A 16,363-nucleotide genomic window follows, 5' to 3' on the forward strand; every position below is an offset into this window, starting at 1 on the left:
TCAGTTCCCAGGCCCTCATGGCGGCTCACAGCTCCCCATAACACTGCAGGAACACATGCAGTCCAAATACAGCAGGCAGACAAAACACTCATACACATAAAATTTTTTTAAATTTTTTTTCTGGTTTTTTCGAGACGGGGTCTCTCTGTGTAGCCTTGGCTGTCCTGGACTCACTTTGTAGACCAGGCTGGCCTCGAACTCACAGCGATCCTCCTGCCTCTGCCTCCCGAGTGCTGGGATTACAAGCGTGTGCCACTGTGCCCAGCAATAAATCTTTAAAAAAATAAAATGAAATAAGATTTCGGAGCTGGAGAGATGGCTCAGAGATTAAGAATACTGTCTGCTCTTCCAAAGGTCCTGAGTTCAATTCCCTGCAACCACAAGGTGGCTCACAACCATCTATGAAATCTGGTGCCCTCTTCTGGTGAGCAGGTGTATATGGATACACAATAATAAATAAATATTTTTTTATTTTTTATTTATTTTTATTTTTTATTTCTTCTTCTTATTATTATTACTATTATTATTATTATTGGTTTTTTTTTTGAGACAGGGTCTCTCTATGTAGCCTTGGCCGTCCTGGACTCGCTTTGTAGACCAGGCTGGCCTCGAACTCACAGCAATCCGCCTGCCTCTGCCTCCTGAGTGCTGGGATTAAAGGCGTGTGCCTCCATGCCCGGCTCATAAATCTTTTTTTAAAAAATTCACTGACGCAGGTGTGGTGGTACCCATCTTTAGTCCCAGCATTCAGGAGGCAGATGGATCTCTGTGAGTTTAAACTGCCCTGGCCTACATAGGCAGTTGCAGGCCAGCTAGGAATACAAAAGAGACCCTGTCTCAGACAAAAACACTGAGAATATTAACACTGACTATGCCACAATAGCTCAGACTGCACTTTTTTTACATATATATTTGTATGTGGGCTGATATGTGGGAAAACCTTCAGGAGTCCTTCCTCTCTTCACCACGTGGATCCTAAGACAGGCTCCTGGATTTAGGAGCAAAGTGCCCTCACCCACTGAGCCATCCCACCTGTCCAATGTCTCACATTTTAAAAAGCAACTTCATAGGCCACTTTCAAGCAATGTTGCCATTGTGTCCCTGCCTGGGTCCCAGAGAAGCCTTTTCTCCTCTGGAGCCTTCTGCTGTGAGGCAGGGCTCCTGCACACTGCTGTGCTCCCGGGAGGCTGGAGCACAGTCTCTGGTTGTTGTTGTGTTTTGGGAGGCAATGTGAAATTGTGATCATAATGAGGACCACACAGCAAAGGCTGAGGAAGGACACAAAGCACTGAGCAGCCAGGTGGAGAGCGCTGCTAGTCTCATCCCAGCACTCATCTGCAGGCCCTCCACACCCCGCGCCCTACCGTGACGGCATGTGACATCGATGGCTGACTATAACAGACACACATAAGCCCATGCTGCCACACTTGCAGCCCTTACTGAATGAGGCGGATGGGGATGAGAACTAGCTGGTCCCTTCAGCACAAAGCAGGCTGCTTGCCTGACCACCTGCTTGCCTGACCACCTACGGAACACAGAACAGCTGGCCCTGTCTCCCACAGTTGGGGCAGGCCTCACACTGTCATCCTGCTTGGTATCAACAGCCAGCAGATGACTCCTGAGCCTGATGAGAGGCCCGGTAAAAACCTTCTGCTAGGAAGGACCCAGGGACCTGCTCTCCTTCCCACCAGGCTACAAGTGCCAGCAGTGACCTGAAGCCATGAGTCACTCTCAAGGGCCCAGGGGTACAGCTTGAGCAAAGGCCGGTCCTGTCACTTCCCCACCTGCCCTGAATCACTATGGCACCTCCCATACCTGCCTGGGAGCAGAGGACCGCCCCCAAAGGCTCAGAGACTGGCAAGTAAACAGCTACACAGGACAAGCAGACCACAGAAACAAATCTGTACATAGCCCCAAACCTGATGCCCTCCAGGACACAGGTCCAGGACACCTTCCCTTCCCCTAATCTCTGCCAGGAACGGGGGGTGCCAACACTGCTTAGTAGTAAGCACTGCCCAGCATGCCTGAGGCCAGGGGTCACGGCAGTGCTGTACCGGGGAGGAGGAGGAGATGCCACTTCCCAGCAGGGATGCTACACAGAAGATGCCTTGAGCTCCACACTGTCACTTCCCTTTGGTTCCCACTAAAGAGCAGACAGACTTGTAGCTTGGCTTACTGTCTGGCGGAAAATGATGATGATACCAGGGTCCCCAGCTTCTTCCTCAGAACTTTTCTATTGTGCACGGAGAAACCTTGGAAAACACTGACATCTCACTTAAGTAGTCAATTAGCTGGGCTGGAGAGACGGAGCAGTGGTTAAGAGCACTAGTTCATGGGGAGACGCAGGTTCAATCCCCAGCCCCAACAAGGTGGCTCACAACCATGCATAACTCCAGGGCACTGCATGCATATGGAGCAGAGTCACGCATTGAACACAACTCACCCAAACACAAAATAACAAAGGAAAAGAAGTTAATTTAGGGCCTGGAGGCACAGTGCCTGCGCTGGCTCACATCCCACCCCACCTCCCCTCTCTCCACACACACAACTAATTTTGAAGGAGGTGCAGCTTAGTGGCAGTGCTCATACTTACTGCGTACAGAGCCTGAGTTGTTTTGTTTGTTTTTTGGGTTTTTGTTTTTTTTTGTTTTTGGCTGTCCTGGACTCACTCTGTAGACCAGGCTGGCCTCGAACTGTCACAGTGATCTGCCTGCCTCTGCCTCCTGAGTGCTGGGATTAAAGGCCTGCGCTACCATGCCCAGCTAAAGCCCTGAGTTCTACCCAGGCACCGTTACTAAAAGGAAAGGGGTTGGGGAGGTGATGGTGCACACCTTTAATCCCGAGTTTGGGAGGCAGAGGCAAGCAGATCTCTGAGGCCAGCCTGGTCTACAGGGTGAGAGCTCTATGACAGTCAGGACTAGAAACCCTGTCCCAAACAAAACAATAACAACCACAAAAAAAAAAAAAAGAAAAGAAAGAAAGAAAGAAAGAAAGAAAGAAAGAAAGAAAGAAAAAGAAGGTCCCCTCAGTCACAGTCTTAGGGGAGAAGAGTAAGGGAAAATGGGAGGGAGGGAGGAATGGGAGGATACAAGGAATGGGATAACAATTGAGATGTAATATGAATAAATTAATAAAATATATTAAAAAAAAAAAAAAAAAGAAAGTAAGTAAGAAACAAAAGAAAAAAAGACCCAAAATATAGATTTCAGATCTTGGAGAATCTTTTTGGATTACTTGCACATTCATAATGAAGCGTCTTGGGATGGGACGATATGACATAAATCCATACATATTTCATATGTACTTTTGCACAGCAGTTTAATACAGAATTTTTAGTGCTCCACCGTTTTGGCTCTGATCTGTCGCATTAAGTCAGGTGTGTGGAATTTTCCATTGCTGGCCTCCATATAGGAAGTTTCAGGTTTTGGCTTTTCAGATTAGGGTGCTCAACCTGTGAGTCTTATACATGCAGCTGCTCTATTTATTCACAATAGCGAATCCGTGTTCACTTATCAGTTGTTTGTTTACATTAAAAAAAAAAAAAAAAAAAAAAAAAAACAGAGCCGGGGGTGGAGGCGCTCGCCTTTAATCCCAGCACTCGGGAGGCAGAGGCAGGCGGGTCGCTGTGAGTTCGAGGCCAGCCTGGTCTACAAAGCGAGTCCAGGACGGCCAAGGCTACACAGAGAAACCCTGTCTCGAAAAACAACAACAACAATCTATTTACAAGAGCCCAAGGATAAAGAACGGTGGCCGGCACACAGCAGGCAGCACAAATGCATTTCCCGAATAACTGGACATACTTAAAAAGCAAAAAACGAGAAAAATAACTAATAGCTGAGGGGCTGTCCCTCGACGGCAGCCCACCTACCCAGCACGAGCAAAGGCCCTGAATTCAATCCTAGCACCGCAAATAACTCATCATCGTCACCATCACCATCATCACCATCATCACCACCACCATCATCACCACCATCACCACCACCACCACCACCACCACCATCAGAATTAAGCAACTCGAGCCGGGCGTGGTGGCACACGCCTTTAATCCCAGCACTCGGGAGGCAGAGGCAGGTGGATCGCTGTGAGTTCGAAGCCAGCCTGGTCTACAAAGTGAGTCCAGGACGGCCAAGGCTACACAGAGAGACCCTGTCTCGAAAAACCAAAAAAAAAAAAAAAAAAAAAAAAAAAAGAATTAAGCAACTCGGAGACGTGACGAAGAAGCGGCCAACGACGTCCCCGGCGCCCCCCACCCGCGTCTCTCCCGACCGTCTGGGGGGCCCCGAGCGCTCTGCGTCCCCAGGCGCAACCCCCGGCGGGCGGACACGCTGGCACCGACCTCGGCCTCCTCCGCCTCGCTGCTGCGCTCGCTGTCCTCCACCTCCGAGAAGTTGCTGTCCTCGCTGTCCGACATTATCCTCCGCGACTGCACGGGGAGGGGGGGGGGACAGGCGGCCTCAGCGCACCGCGCAAGCCCGATCTCCGCCCCCGCCCCCACCCCCAGCCTCAGTTTCCCCGGCAAGTTGCACCGCTGGCTTCCGGCAGCCCGGTTCCGGCCATGGCGAACCCGGGTTCTGCACGCGCCGGCTGACACTGGCTGCGGCCGCCGCCACGCCTCCCGGGTCCCCGCGACCCCCACGCCCATCTCCGCGGCAGAGCCCCCCTCACCGACCGCTTCTCCCACCTGAAGCCTCGGCGCCGGCTGCGGAGCACACAACGCTTAGCTGGCCCGACGCGACGTCTCGCGAGAGCTGCCGCGTTCGCCTCGCCTAACGCGAGATTTTCCCCAGGCGGGAGGCTTTGTGGAGCCGCCATCTTGGGAGTGGCGAGAAGAGCGGGCGGGTAGGTGGTGGTGGTGGCGGCTCACGCCTTTATTCCCAGCCCTCGGGAGGCAGAGGCAGGTGGATCGTTGTGAGTTCGAGGCCAGCCTGGGATAAAAAGGGAGTCCAGGACCGCCAAGACTACGCGGAGAAACCTTGTCCGGAAAAGCCCAAAATAGATAAATAAATAAAATAAAATAAAATAAAATAAAATAAAATAAAATAAAATAAATAAAAAGTGAGAGCAAGTCTACATAGTTTCAGGACAGACAGGGCTACATAGTGAGACATTGTAACCAAAAAAAAATAAAAATAAAAATAAAATAAAGCTGGAAAGATGGCTCAACTGTTAAAAGAACCCTGTCTGCTCTACAAAGGATCTGGGTTCGATTCCCAGCAGCTCACAACCCACTGTAACAGCCCCAGTCTCAGGGGCTCTAGTACACTGCATGTAGTACACAAGAATTTGCGCAGACTGAATATCCACCTACGTAAAGTAAAAATAATAGGGAAAGTGAAAAGTAAATAAAAACAATACATTCGGGCAATCCGGAGGGCTCGTCCAACAAAGGGCCTTGCAATCCTAGCGCTTGGCCGGCTGAAGTTTCAAGTGACCTGGACTACAAAAACGGGACCTTTGCAAAAAACCACTATTTAAAAAAACAAACAAACAAACAAACAAACAAAAAAAAAACCAGTTATGGCCAGTGAAAGAAGTCAGACGGGGGATCTAGCCGAGTGACCGATCCCATTCATACAAAGCTCCAGAGCAAGCAAAACCAAGCTACTCATAGGGAAAGCAGATTAGTGGGCGTCTGAGGCTGAGCCCTGGGAAGGGAGAGCGTGAACAGGAGTGGAAAGGAGTGGGGCTCAGGCTTCCAGCCTCCTCAGTTCCTCAGGGCTTAGGGGCGGCCCTCCCCTGGGGGCTGTGTTGTCTCTGTTGAGGAGGCCTCCTCTCAGAGCAGTGACGTTCCTGGGCTCCCATGCCTCAGTGTCCCACCTCAGGGCTGGGATACCTTCCCAGTTCTCAGAGTTGTGGACAGCCTTACACTGAGTCCTGGAAGGCAGGCCACATCGCCCACACAACCCACGCAGCAGTGCCCGAAACAACAAACGGCAACACCACTCATGGTGCATTCTTCAAACCCTGGAAAAGAATACAATTATTTACATTTTCCTCGGTATGGAAATGGCTGCCTGCATCAGGGTACACACTGTACATGGTGCCTTTCACTACGTATAAGCCAGGCCTCAATAAGTTTCGTTTGGCTTTTTCTCTTTCTTAAAAAATGCCTGGCTAGCAGCAGAGGTGGCGCATGCCTTTAACCCCAGCACTCGGGAGGCAGAGGCAGGCGGATTGCTGTGAGTTCGGGGCCAGTCTAGTCTACAAAGTGAGTCCAGGATGGCCAAGGCTACACAGAGAAACCCTGTCTCGAAAAACCAAAATAATAATAATAATAATAATAATAATAATAATAATAATAATAACAATAATAATTTCTTTTTATTTTATGTGCATTGGTGTTTTGCCTGCATGCTTTCTGCATGAGCGTGTCAGTTCTCAGAGTTGTAACAGTTGTGAGCTGAGAACTGAACCTGGGTCCTCTGGAAGAGCAGTCGGTGCTCTTAACCCCTGAGCCATCTCTCCAGCACCACAGGTGCTCTGGGCTGGGGATGTAGCTCTGTAGTAGATTACATTACTAGCATGCAGAAGAGTGTTGGTCCAGCTCCCAGAATCCCTGCTCTCTCAAAAATACCAATCGAGGGGCTGGAGAGATGGCTCAGAGGTTAAGAGCACTGGCTCTTCTTCTGAATGTCGTGAGTTCAATTCCCAGCAACCACATGGTGGCTCACAACCATCTACAATGTGATCTGGTGCCTTCTTCTGGCCTTTAGGCACACATGCAGGCAGAATACTGTGTATAATAAATAAATAAATCTTAAAAAAAAAAATAATCGATAGCTCTTGGGAGGTGGCAGCTAAGGGATCAGAAGTTCAAGACCATCCATCCTGGGCTACAAAACAAGTTGAAGGCTAGCCTGGGCTACATAGACCTTGACTAAAAAAAAAAAGGACGCTAAGGGTTTGGCCAGAACTGGGCTGAGCTTGCTGAGAATGCTTCCAGAGGGAAGACAGCATCCTGGCTGGCCATCGGCAAGCTGGACCTCAGAGGGTCAGCGAGCACTCTCACAGGAACCCAGCAGCTGCTACCAACTGGCTCTCCTCAAACCCAGTCTCCAACAGTCTCCATCCTAACGGGGGGGATTGACGTTCTCAGCTGAGTAGACCTGGAGAGCAGAGAGAGCAGGGGTCTCCAGAGGGGACCTGAAGCTCCCGCGGCAGAGTGTGGGACCCGCCCTCTCCCCTCTCCAGGCCTCAGCTTCCTTCTCTGAAAAACTTCCCTTCTCTCTAGACAATTTTGCCCTAGGTAGGACTGTGTGCCAGCTGGAGGATGCCACTAGGAGCTGCAGAGTTCAGAGCACTGGCTGCTCTTCCAGAGGAAGGGGGTCCATTCCCAGCACCCACATGGCAGCTCACAGTCATCTGTAACTCCTCTTGCAGGCCTTCTGCCACCTCACGTGGACGTACATGCAGGCAAAACACCAATGCACAGAAAATAAAGTAAAAAGAAAGAAAATGACTCTAGCCTATAGGAGATCCGTGTGCCAGTTAGAAAGACTTTCCTTCAGGGGCTGGAAAGACGGCCCAATGGCTAAGACCATTGTCTACACTTCCAGAGGTCCTGAGTTCGATTCCCAGCAACCACATGGTGGATCACAACCATCTGTAATGTGATCTGGCGCCCTCTACTGGTGTGCAGGTGTACATGCAGATAGAGCATGCATATACATAAAATAGATGAATATTTTTTAAAAATCAAAAGGCGGGCTGGAGAGATGGCTCAGAGGGTAAGAGCACTGACTGCTGTTCCAAAGGTCATGAGTTCAATTCCCAGCAACCACATGTTGGCTCACAATCATCTATAATGAGATCTGTATACATAATAAATAAATAAGTATTTAAAAAAATCAAAAGGCAAGGAAAAAAAGACGCTCTCTCTATTGGATTTTTTCTTTCCTTTTTTTTTTTTTTTTTTTGGTTTTTCAAGACAGGGTTTCTCTGTGTAGCCTTGGCCATCCTGGACTCACTTTGTAGACCAGGCTGGCCTCGAACTCACAGCGATCCGCCTGCCTCTGCCTTCCGAGTGCTGGGATTAAAGGCGTGCGCCACCATGCCTGGCTTTTAATTTATTTTTTATTTTTTGTTGTTCTGTTTTTCAAGACAGGGCTTCTCTGTGTAGCCTTGGCTGTCCTGGACTTGCTTTGTAGACCAGGCTGGCCTCAAACTCACAGCAATCTGCCTGCCTCTGCCTCTCTGGTGCTGGGGTTAAAGGTGTGTGCCACCACGCTCAGCCTTTCTTTTTCTTTTTGTTTTCAAGACAAGATTTCTCTGTGTAGCCTTGGCCATCCTGGACTCACTTTGTAGACCAGGCTGGCCTCGAACTCACAGCGATCCACCTGCCTCTGCCTTCCAAGTGCTGGGATTAAAGATTTGCACCACCATGCCTGGCTTGTTTTTTTTTTTTTGTTTGTTTGTTTGGGTTTTTTTTTGTTTTTTTTTTTTTTTTTGAGACATTGTTTCTCTGTGTAACTAGGCCCTGGGCTGGTCCTGAGTGCTGGGAGTAAAGGCATGTACCACTAAGTACACACATACAAAACAAAACAAAAAATCCCACTCTTTCTTTAAGACACTTCCAGCCCGGTGGTGGTGGCGCATGCCTTTAATCCCAGCACTCGGGAGGCAGAGGAGGCAGCTTGCTGTGAGTTCGAGGCCAGGCTGGTCTACAAAGTGAGTCCAGGATGGCCAAGGCTACACAGAGAAACCCTGTCTTGAAAAACCTAAAAAACAAAAAAAAACAAAAGACACTTCTAAAACCAGATGTAGTAGTGAACATCTGTAGTTTCAGAAAAGGGAGGTGGAGGCAGGAGGGTCAGGGGTTCAAAGCCATCTTCTCCTTAGCTACACTGTGAGTTCCAGGCAGCCTAAACTCCAAAAGAGACTGTAGGGTGGGTGGATGGGGGGGTGACCGCAAGAGGCTAGGCAGACAGAAAGAACAGCGGTTTAAGACAATGTATTTTGGTGCCATCTGCTGGAATTTAGCAAGAATGACTCTGCAATGTCCAAGACAAACACTGTCCTCTGTAGATGTGGTCTCCCTCATGGTTTTAGCCTAGAGAGCACATTCGATAACAGAGCCAACGCATTTGGATTGGATCAGCACCTGGCACACACTAAGCACTACTTAAGTGTGACTCTAATCAACATAATTACCGCTTATGCGTCTCAAATGTTTATCTGCTGAAGTCTGGGGTAGTGGGTCAGAAATCTGACACCCAGAACACCAGCCCTACCGGCTCCTGTGAACATGTTCAGCCACGCCTAAGTGCCTGCACACAGAGCGCCCCAAGGTCTCTCCCTAATTTTCCAGCTTTCAGGGAGGCGTTACCCCTAAGGAAGGTATGGGTCACTCAGTGTGGACAAGCTTTGTTTTGTCTAGACAGCGTCTCACTACGTAGCCCTGGCTGGCCTGGACTGCTCTCTGGAAACCAGACCGGCCTCTAATCTACAGATACCCACTGCATTTGTAGGGTTTTGTTTGCTTTGCATTTTATTGTATTAAAGTGTGTGTGTCTGAAAGCTGGATGGTGGTGGCGCACGCCTTTTTTCCCAGCACTCGGGAGGCAGAGGCAGGCGGATCACTGTGAGTTCGAGGCCAGGCTGGTCTACAAAGTGAGTCCAGGACAGCCAAGGCTACACAGAGAAACCCTGTCTCGAAAAACAAAAAAGCAAAACAAAAAAGTGCGTGTGTCTGTGTGTGTGTGTACACACACGTGTGGACCTTGCGTAGAGCTAGCAGTTTTCTCCTTCTACTATGTGGGTCCCAGGACTCGAACTCGGGTTGTCAGCCTTGAACATTTCACCAGGTGGGTTTCCTTTCCTTTTGAGGTGGGGTCACATGTAGCCCAGGCTGGCCAGACACTTATGAATACAGGTGTACATGAGGACTCCTCACCTTCTTGTTGACAGCCCTGCCCTCCAACTGTCCCCAAGTCCCTGACATGTCCCAACACCCTGTACTGCTAGAGAAAGCTGTCGCCCAACGAGAGATTCCCCTTGACTTATGGGAATTCTGGGGTTGGGTACCACAGGAAAACTAAAAGCTGGGTTTCTTCAGGTAAAATTAGTGGGCTGGGCTGGAGAGATGGCTCAGGGGTTAAGAGCACTGGTTACTCTTCCAGAGGTCCTGAGTTCAATTCCCAGCAACCACAGGGTGGCTCACAGCCATCTGTAATGGGATCTGGCGCCCTCTTCTGGCCCTCTGGCTCACATGCAGGCAGACACTGTACATGATAATAAATCTTTATTTATTATTACGTATACAGTGTGCTGGCTGCACTTACACCTGCAGCTCATCAGATCACATTACATAGATGGCTGTGAGCCGCCATGTGGTTGCTGGGAATTGAACTCAGGACTTCTAGAGGAGCAGTCAGTGTCCTTAACCTCTGAGCCATCTTTCCAGCCCCAAATAAATCTTTTTTTAAAAAATCGGTGGGCTGGAGAATTCTGTGGGGTAGAGACTTAGAGCGGAGGGTTTAGTGGAGCATTAAGATCATCTGGGGGCCGGAAAGATGGCTCAGTAGTTAAAAGCACCTGCTTCCTCTTCTTACAGAGGACGTGAGTTTGTTTCTACGTGGCTCACAGACACCCTGTAACTACATTTCTAGGGAGATCCGAGGCGCCCTCGAGAGCCTGCACTCACAAAATATTATAATTTTTTTAGTTTTTCAAGACAGGGTTTCTCTGTGTAGCCTTGGCTGTCCTGGACTCACTTTGTAGACCAGGCTGTCCTCGAACTCACAGCGATCCGCCTGCCTCTGCCTCCCGAGTGCTGGGAATACAGGCGTGCGCCACCACCGCCCCCGGGCTAAGAAGGCAAATTCTGGTGAAAAGCAGATGGGCGGCGGAGAATCTGAAGGGACAGGGGCATCCTAGGGTCCTAGGGAAGATGGTTTGGGGAAAAGAGGGTGGGCAGGGGGGAGGCGCAGTGGATCCTGGGAAAGAGGAGATCGGGTGGGAGGGTGAGGACCAGCCTGGAGGAGGGGAGAAGCGGGGCAGGGGTGTCTGTGAGAATTGGCCGAAAGCGAAGACAACCAAGGCTGCGGGAGAGCAAGGGGGAAAAAAATAAATAAATACATCAAGGAGCCCAGCCCCGCCTCCCTGGAGGTGCCCGCCTAAGGGCGTTCCCGCCGCGCCTGCTGGCTTCAACGTCAGCCGTAAAGCGCGCTCCCGTCGCGACGCGGCGCTCAGGGCGCATGCGCAGACCCTGGAAAATCGGCCCCGGCGGCCGCGCTCTTCCCTTTTCCGGTGACGGCGCCGCGCGGTGAGGACCTCGTGTTCGTTCCTCGCAGCTATGCCGTCCAAGGGTCCGCTGCAGTCCGTGCAGGTCTTCGGACGCAAGGTGTGCCGGGGGCGGGATGGGAGGAGCCGAGGGAGGCCGGAGCGGGGGGGGGACCGGGAGCGGGAGACACCGGGGACCTGGGTCACCGAGGGAGGCGGGGGCGGGGAGCGGAAGACACCGGGGATCTGGGTCACCGAGGGAGGCCGGGGGGGGGGACCGGGAGCCGGAGACACCGGGGATCTGGGAGGCCGGGAGCGGGAGACACCGGGGACCTGGGTCACCGAGGGAGGCGGGGGCGGGGAGCGGGAGACACCGGGGACCTGGGAGGCCGGAGTGGGGGCACCGGGAGACACCGGGGATCTGGGAGGGCGGGGAGCGGGAGACACCGGGAATCTGGGGCGGGGACCGGGAGACACCGGGGATCTGGGCCCCGCGGGAGCGGGAGACACCGGGGACCTGGGAGGCCGGGACCGTGAGACACCGGGGATCTGGGTCACCGAGGGAGGCGGGGGCGGGGAGCGGGAGACACCGGGGATCTGGGAGGCCGGGGGGGGGGGAGCGGGAGACACCGGGGAGCGGGAGACACCGGAGATCTGGGTCACCGAGGGAGGCGAGGGGGGGAGCGGGAGACACCGGGGATCTGGGAGGCCGGGGTGGGGGGACCGGGAGACATCGGGGATCTGGGAGGCCGGGGTGGGGGGACCGGGAGACACCGGGATCTGGGGCGGGGAGCGGGAGACACCGGGGACCTGGGGCGGGGAGCGGGAGACACCGGGGATCTGGGAGGCCGGAGTGGGGTGACCGGGAGACATCGGGGATCTGGGGCCCCGAGGGAGGCCGGGGGGGGGAGCGGGAGACACCGGGGATCTGGGCCCCGAGGGAGGCCCGGGCGGGGGGGGGGGACCGGGACCGGGAGACACCGGGATCTGGGGCCCCGAGCTCACCCACGGCGGCCCCGCGCCCCTCTCGCCTCCCACAGAAGACAGCCACCGCCGTGGCGCACTGCAAACGGGGGAATGGGCTCATCAAGGTGAACGGGCGTCCCCTGGAGATGATCGAGCCGCGCACGCTGCAGTACAAGGTGTCGGGGCCGGGCGCGGGCGTCTGGGAGGCGCGGGGAGGGAAGGAGGCCCCCGGATGAATTCGACGCTGTCTGGGCCTGGGCTGGGAACCGTGAAGTCCGAGCTGGTAAAAAAATAAAACTCGGGGCCGGAGAGATGGCTCAGTGGTTAAGAGCACTGACTGCTCTTGCAGAGGTTCTGAGTTCGATTCCCAGCACCACATGGTGGCTCACAACTGTCTATAATGAGATCTGATGCATACTGTACACATAATAAATAAAATTTAAAAAACTAAACAAACAAGAGAATAATAATAAGCTAAAAATAATAAAACTCAATCTGCGGTGCCTGGAAGCCTGCCCAGCGGCGAGGAGCCGGTGGTGGCCCAGGGAATAGTAGTAATAGCTCAGTGTGTGCGACCCGATCGCCGTAGTGAGGTGTTCCCCCCGCCCCCCGAAACAGGGTCTCTCTGTGTAGCCTTGGCTGTCCTGGACTCACTTTGTAGACCAGGCTGGCCTTGAACACACAGTGATCCACCTGCCTCTGCCTCCCGAGTGCTGGGATTAAAGGCGTGCGCCACCACACCCGGCTGTGAAGCACACTTTTAATCCCAGCCCTCAGCAGGATCTCTCATGACTGCCAGGGCTGTCTGGGAAATCTGGTGGGTGGGGGGTGTCACTGGCCATCCCGAGATATTCCTGAGTGTGGTGGCCGATGAGTGGATGTGATCTGGGCCACTTCCATTTAAAAGAAGTGTGGGCTTTTTTTTCTTTTCTTTTTGGACAGGGTTTCTCTGTGTAGCCTTGGCTGTCCTGGAGTCACTTTGTAGACCTCCTGAGTGCTGGGATTAAAGGTGTGCGCCACCACCACCACCCAGCTTTTTTCTTTTCTTTCTTTTTTTTTTAAATTTTATTTATTTGGTGTGTCTGTGTCTGTGTTTCCCCCTCCCCCCAAAACAGGATTTCTCTGTAGACCAGGGTGGCCTCGAACTCACAGCGGTCCTCCTGCCTCCCGAGTGCTGGGATTAAAGGCGTGTGCCACTGTGCCTGGCTGGAAGTGTGGGATTTCTGTAATTGGAAAAACATTAGTTGCCCTAAAGTTTTATATCAAGCTGGGCACAATGGTCAGGCAGAGCCACTAGACTTGCTGTCCCTTGGGTCCGCTTTGTAAAATGGGGACTTTTTGTTTTATTCTTGGGGGTTATGTGGAACAGATATGAAAGGTTTGCCTTAAAATCCACCCATTCCTCAAAGGGAAGGAACATGATGCTTTGCAGAGTGGAAAACAGGCTTACTTTGTATCTCAGGGATTTTGAGGTGTGTGTACGTATGTATACACACATGTACACACATGTACAGTTACTTGAAGGGTTAGTGTGTATCCCATGTGGTGCATTGGGGAAACAGCAAAGATTCAGATGGGTCTAGGCCTGGATCTCATGGAGCTTCTAAATGCTGGACGTAATTTGATCCAAATAAGTCAGGACTGGGATGTGGGCTAGGGAAGGCTCAGGAGAGGGTGGAAGGACCTCGCTGCCCCTGTCAGTTCTGCTTCCAGGGTAGATTGCTGCCTCTGCCAGTGCCCCCCTTTTTGGGGGGGGGTTCAGGATAGGGTTTCTCTGTAGCTCTGGCTATCCAGCCTGGCCTTGAACTCCCGGGAGATCCACCTGCCTCCGCCGCACAAGTGCTGGGATTAAAGGCGTGCAGCAGCACTGCCCTCCTGATAGGTTGCCTTCTTTATTTTGGGGATGGTGGGAAGGAGGGAGATGTGAAATGCCCAGGCAGAGTGGATAAGCTGTCCAGTTATGACGTAAATCTGTTCACCTCCCATTTCTCTAGCTACTGGAGCCCGTTCTGCTTTTGGGCAAGGAGCGGTTTGCTGGTGTGGACATCCGTGTCCGTGTGAAGGGTGGTGGTCACGTGGCCCAAATTTATGGTGAGTCCCAGGATCTGGGCCCGTGAGTGTGAGGCAGCTCCTGGAGCAAACTTGGGTCTTCACAAAGCTTTTTCGTTGTGTCCTGCAGCTATCCGGCAGTCCATCTCCAAAGCCCTGGTGGCTTATTACCAGAAATGTGAGTGTGAGCCAGGCTGAGGGCTGTGCTTATGGCCGGGGGCCGTGTGGGAGCCAGGCTGAGGGCTGTGCTTATTTGACTCTTGTCTCTTCATCTCCAGATGTGGACGAAGCCTCTAAGAAGGAGATCAAAGACATCCTCATCCAGTATGACCGGACTCTGCTTGTAGCTGACCCCCGTCGCTGCGAGTCCAAAAAGTTCGGAGGTCCTGGGGCCCGTGCTCGGTACCAGAAATCCTACCGATAAACCCATCTCAAGAATCAGGGTTACCTTTGTAATAAACATCCTAGGATTTTAATTCTGGTTTCTATGTTGTGGTCTTTTGTTTGTGCTTAGACATAGTGCACACCCTTAGTAAGTGGCTGCTGGGCTGGCTCAGCAGTGGCTGCCTTCCCAGGGGATTTTTATGTGTCTGCGGGGTTTCTCTGTAGACCAGGCTGGCCTCAAACTCAACATCTGTGCCTGGTTCTGTAATTAAATGTGTGTATCACTACATCCAGCTACTTTTTTGTTTTGTTTTTTTCAAGATACGGTTTCTCTCTGTGTAGCCTGGGCTGTCCCGGACTCGAACTCACAGTGATCTGCCTGCCTCTTCCTCCCAAGTGCTGGGATTAAAGGTGTGTGCCACTCCCACCCAGCCTCCTTAAAATAACTCTCCCTAGTCTCTGGTTTATAGAGGTGGCAGGTAGATTTAGTTTATGGGGTGCATTGTACGTAGAACCTAGGAGACAGCGGCTTTGGCTGTCTACAGTGTACATAGTTTTTATGTACATGAATGTATAAGTGCACATGTAGATACCAGAGGGCCACCTTGGATGTTAAGTGCTGCCTCCCTTAAATATTTTTTATTTAAAAATTTGAGGTTGCTGAGCAGTGGTGGCACACGCCTTCAATCCCAGCACTCCGGAGGCAGAGGCAGGTGGGTCTCTGAGGTCAAGGACAGCCTGGGCTACACAGAGAAACCCTGTCTCAAACTCCTACCCCCCCCCCCAAAAATATTTTAGGTTATTTGTGCATATATGTGTGATATGTAGTATACATATATATATGTATGTAAGCACACCACATGCCTGGTTCCTGCAGAGGCCAGAAGAGGGTTTTAAGTCCTAGGAGAGCAGCCAGCACTTTCATGGAGCCATCTCTCTGGCCTTAAAGTGTTTGAGAGGTGTGTGTACACCGGAGCCCCTGGAGTCTGTAGTTGAGAGGTGTGTGTGTACACTAGATCCCTTGGCGTTTGTAGTTTGTGAATTGCCTACTACCTAGGCAATTGTATATATTTTAGAAGATTGGTATCAAGTAATGAGCTGCTGGGATCTGCCTGTCTCCCCTGTATAGAGATAACAAGTGTGTGCAACCATGCCAGGCTTTTTTTTTTTTTTTAAGACAAGGTTTCTATTTCTCTGGCTGTTCTAGCAGAACTTGCTCTGTAGAGCGGCCTCAAACTCAGAGATATATCTGTATTCATCTGCCTCTGCCTAGAGCTGGGATTGACGGTCTACACCATCAGGTCTGCTCCTGTAGTGGTGCTGCACTGCACCCCTTTAATCCCACCCCTGGGCATTAAGTACTCAACCACAGAGCCACCCTCTGAAATTCACAACTGTTTTTTGAGCCAGGGTTTCTCTGTGTAGCCTGGTCTGTCCTGGACTTGCTTTGTAGACCCGAACTCAGCAATCCACCTGCCTCTGCCTCCTGGGTGCTGGGATTAAAGCGTGTGCCACCACTGCCCGGCCCTCTTCCAGAAGATTCTGATTCAATTCCCAGCACCACCCACATTGCAGCTCACAATGTGGGTTCCAGAGGACATGACACCCTCACACAGACATACATGCAGACGGAATAATACTGGGCCAGAGAAGAAGGTGAGGAGGCCCAGGCCCCTCATGCTGTGCTGAGAGGCGATAAGTCTACCCTCCATCCTGTCTGTACCCTGCAGTCCTGTCACTGGAG

The 16,363-nt window shown here is 51.8% G+C and overlaps 2 protein-coding genes across 2 annotated transcripts in view; one reads left to right on the forward strand and one right to left on the reverse strand.

Moving 5' to 3' along the window:
• The window catches only part of Supt5h (SPT5 homolog, DSIF elongation factor subunit), a 29,878-nt gene extending 25,124 nt beyond the window's left edge, over window positions 1-4,754 (reverse strand). Inside the window, exons 1-2 of the mRNA XM_051162782.1 lie at window positions 4,682-4,754; window positions 4,337-4,423 (exon numbers count right to left, since the gene is read on the reverse strand). Coding sequence (XP_051018739.1) covers window positions 4,337-4,411 — 75 coding nt within the window. The 5' untranslated portion in view covers window positions 4,412-4,423; window positions 4,682-4,754. The remainder of the gene's footprint in view (window positions 1-4,336; window positions 4,424-4,681) is intronic.
• Window positions 4,755-11,193: 6,439 nt separating this feature from the next.
• Window positions 11,194-14,731, forward strand: Rps16 (ribosomal protein S16). Its single transcript, XM_051162757.1, has 5 exons — window positions 11,194-11,341; window positions 12,261-12,362; window positions 14,181-14,277; window positions 14,366-14,413; window positions 14,514-14,731. Exons 1-5 carry the CDS (start codon window positions 11,294-11,296, stop codon window positions 14,657-14,659), a joined length of 441 nt encoding a protein of 146 aa, XP_051018714.1. The 5' UTR covers window positions 11,194-11,293; the 3' UTR covers window positions 14,660-14,731.
• Window positions 14,732-16,363: the final 1,632 nt, after the last annotated feature.

Source organism: Acomys russatus, chromosome 19 (assembly GCF_903995435.1).
Source record: "Acomys russatus chromosome 19, mAcoRus1.1, whole genome shotgun sequence".
Lineage (NCBI taxonomy): Eukaryota > Metazoa > Chordata > Mammalia > Rodentia > Muridae > Acomys > Acomys russatus.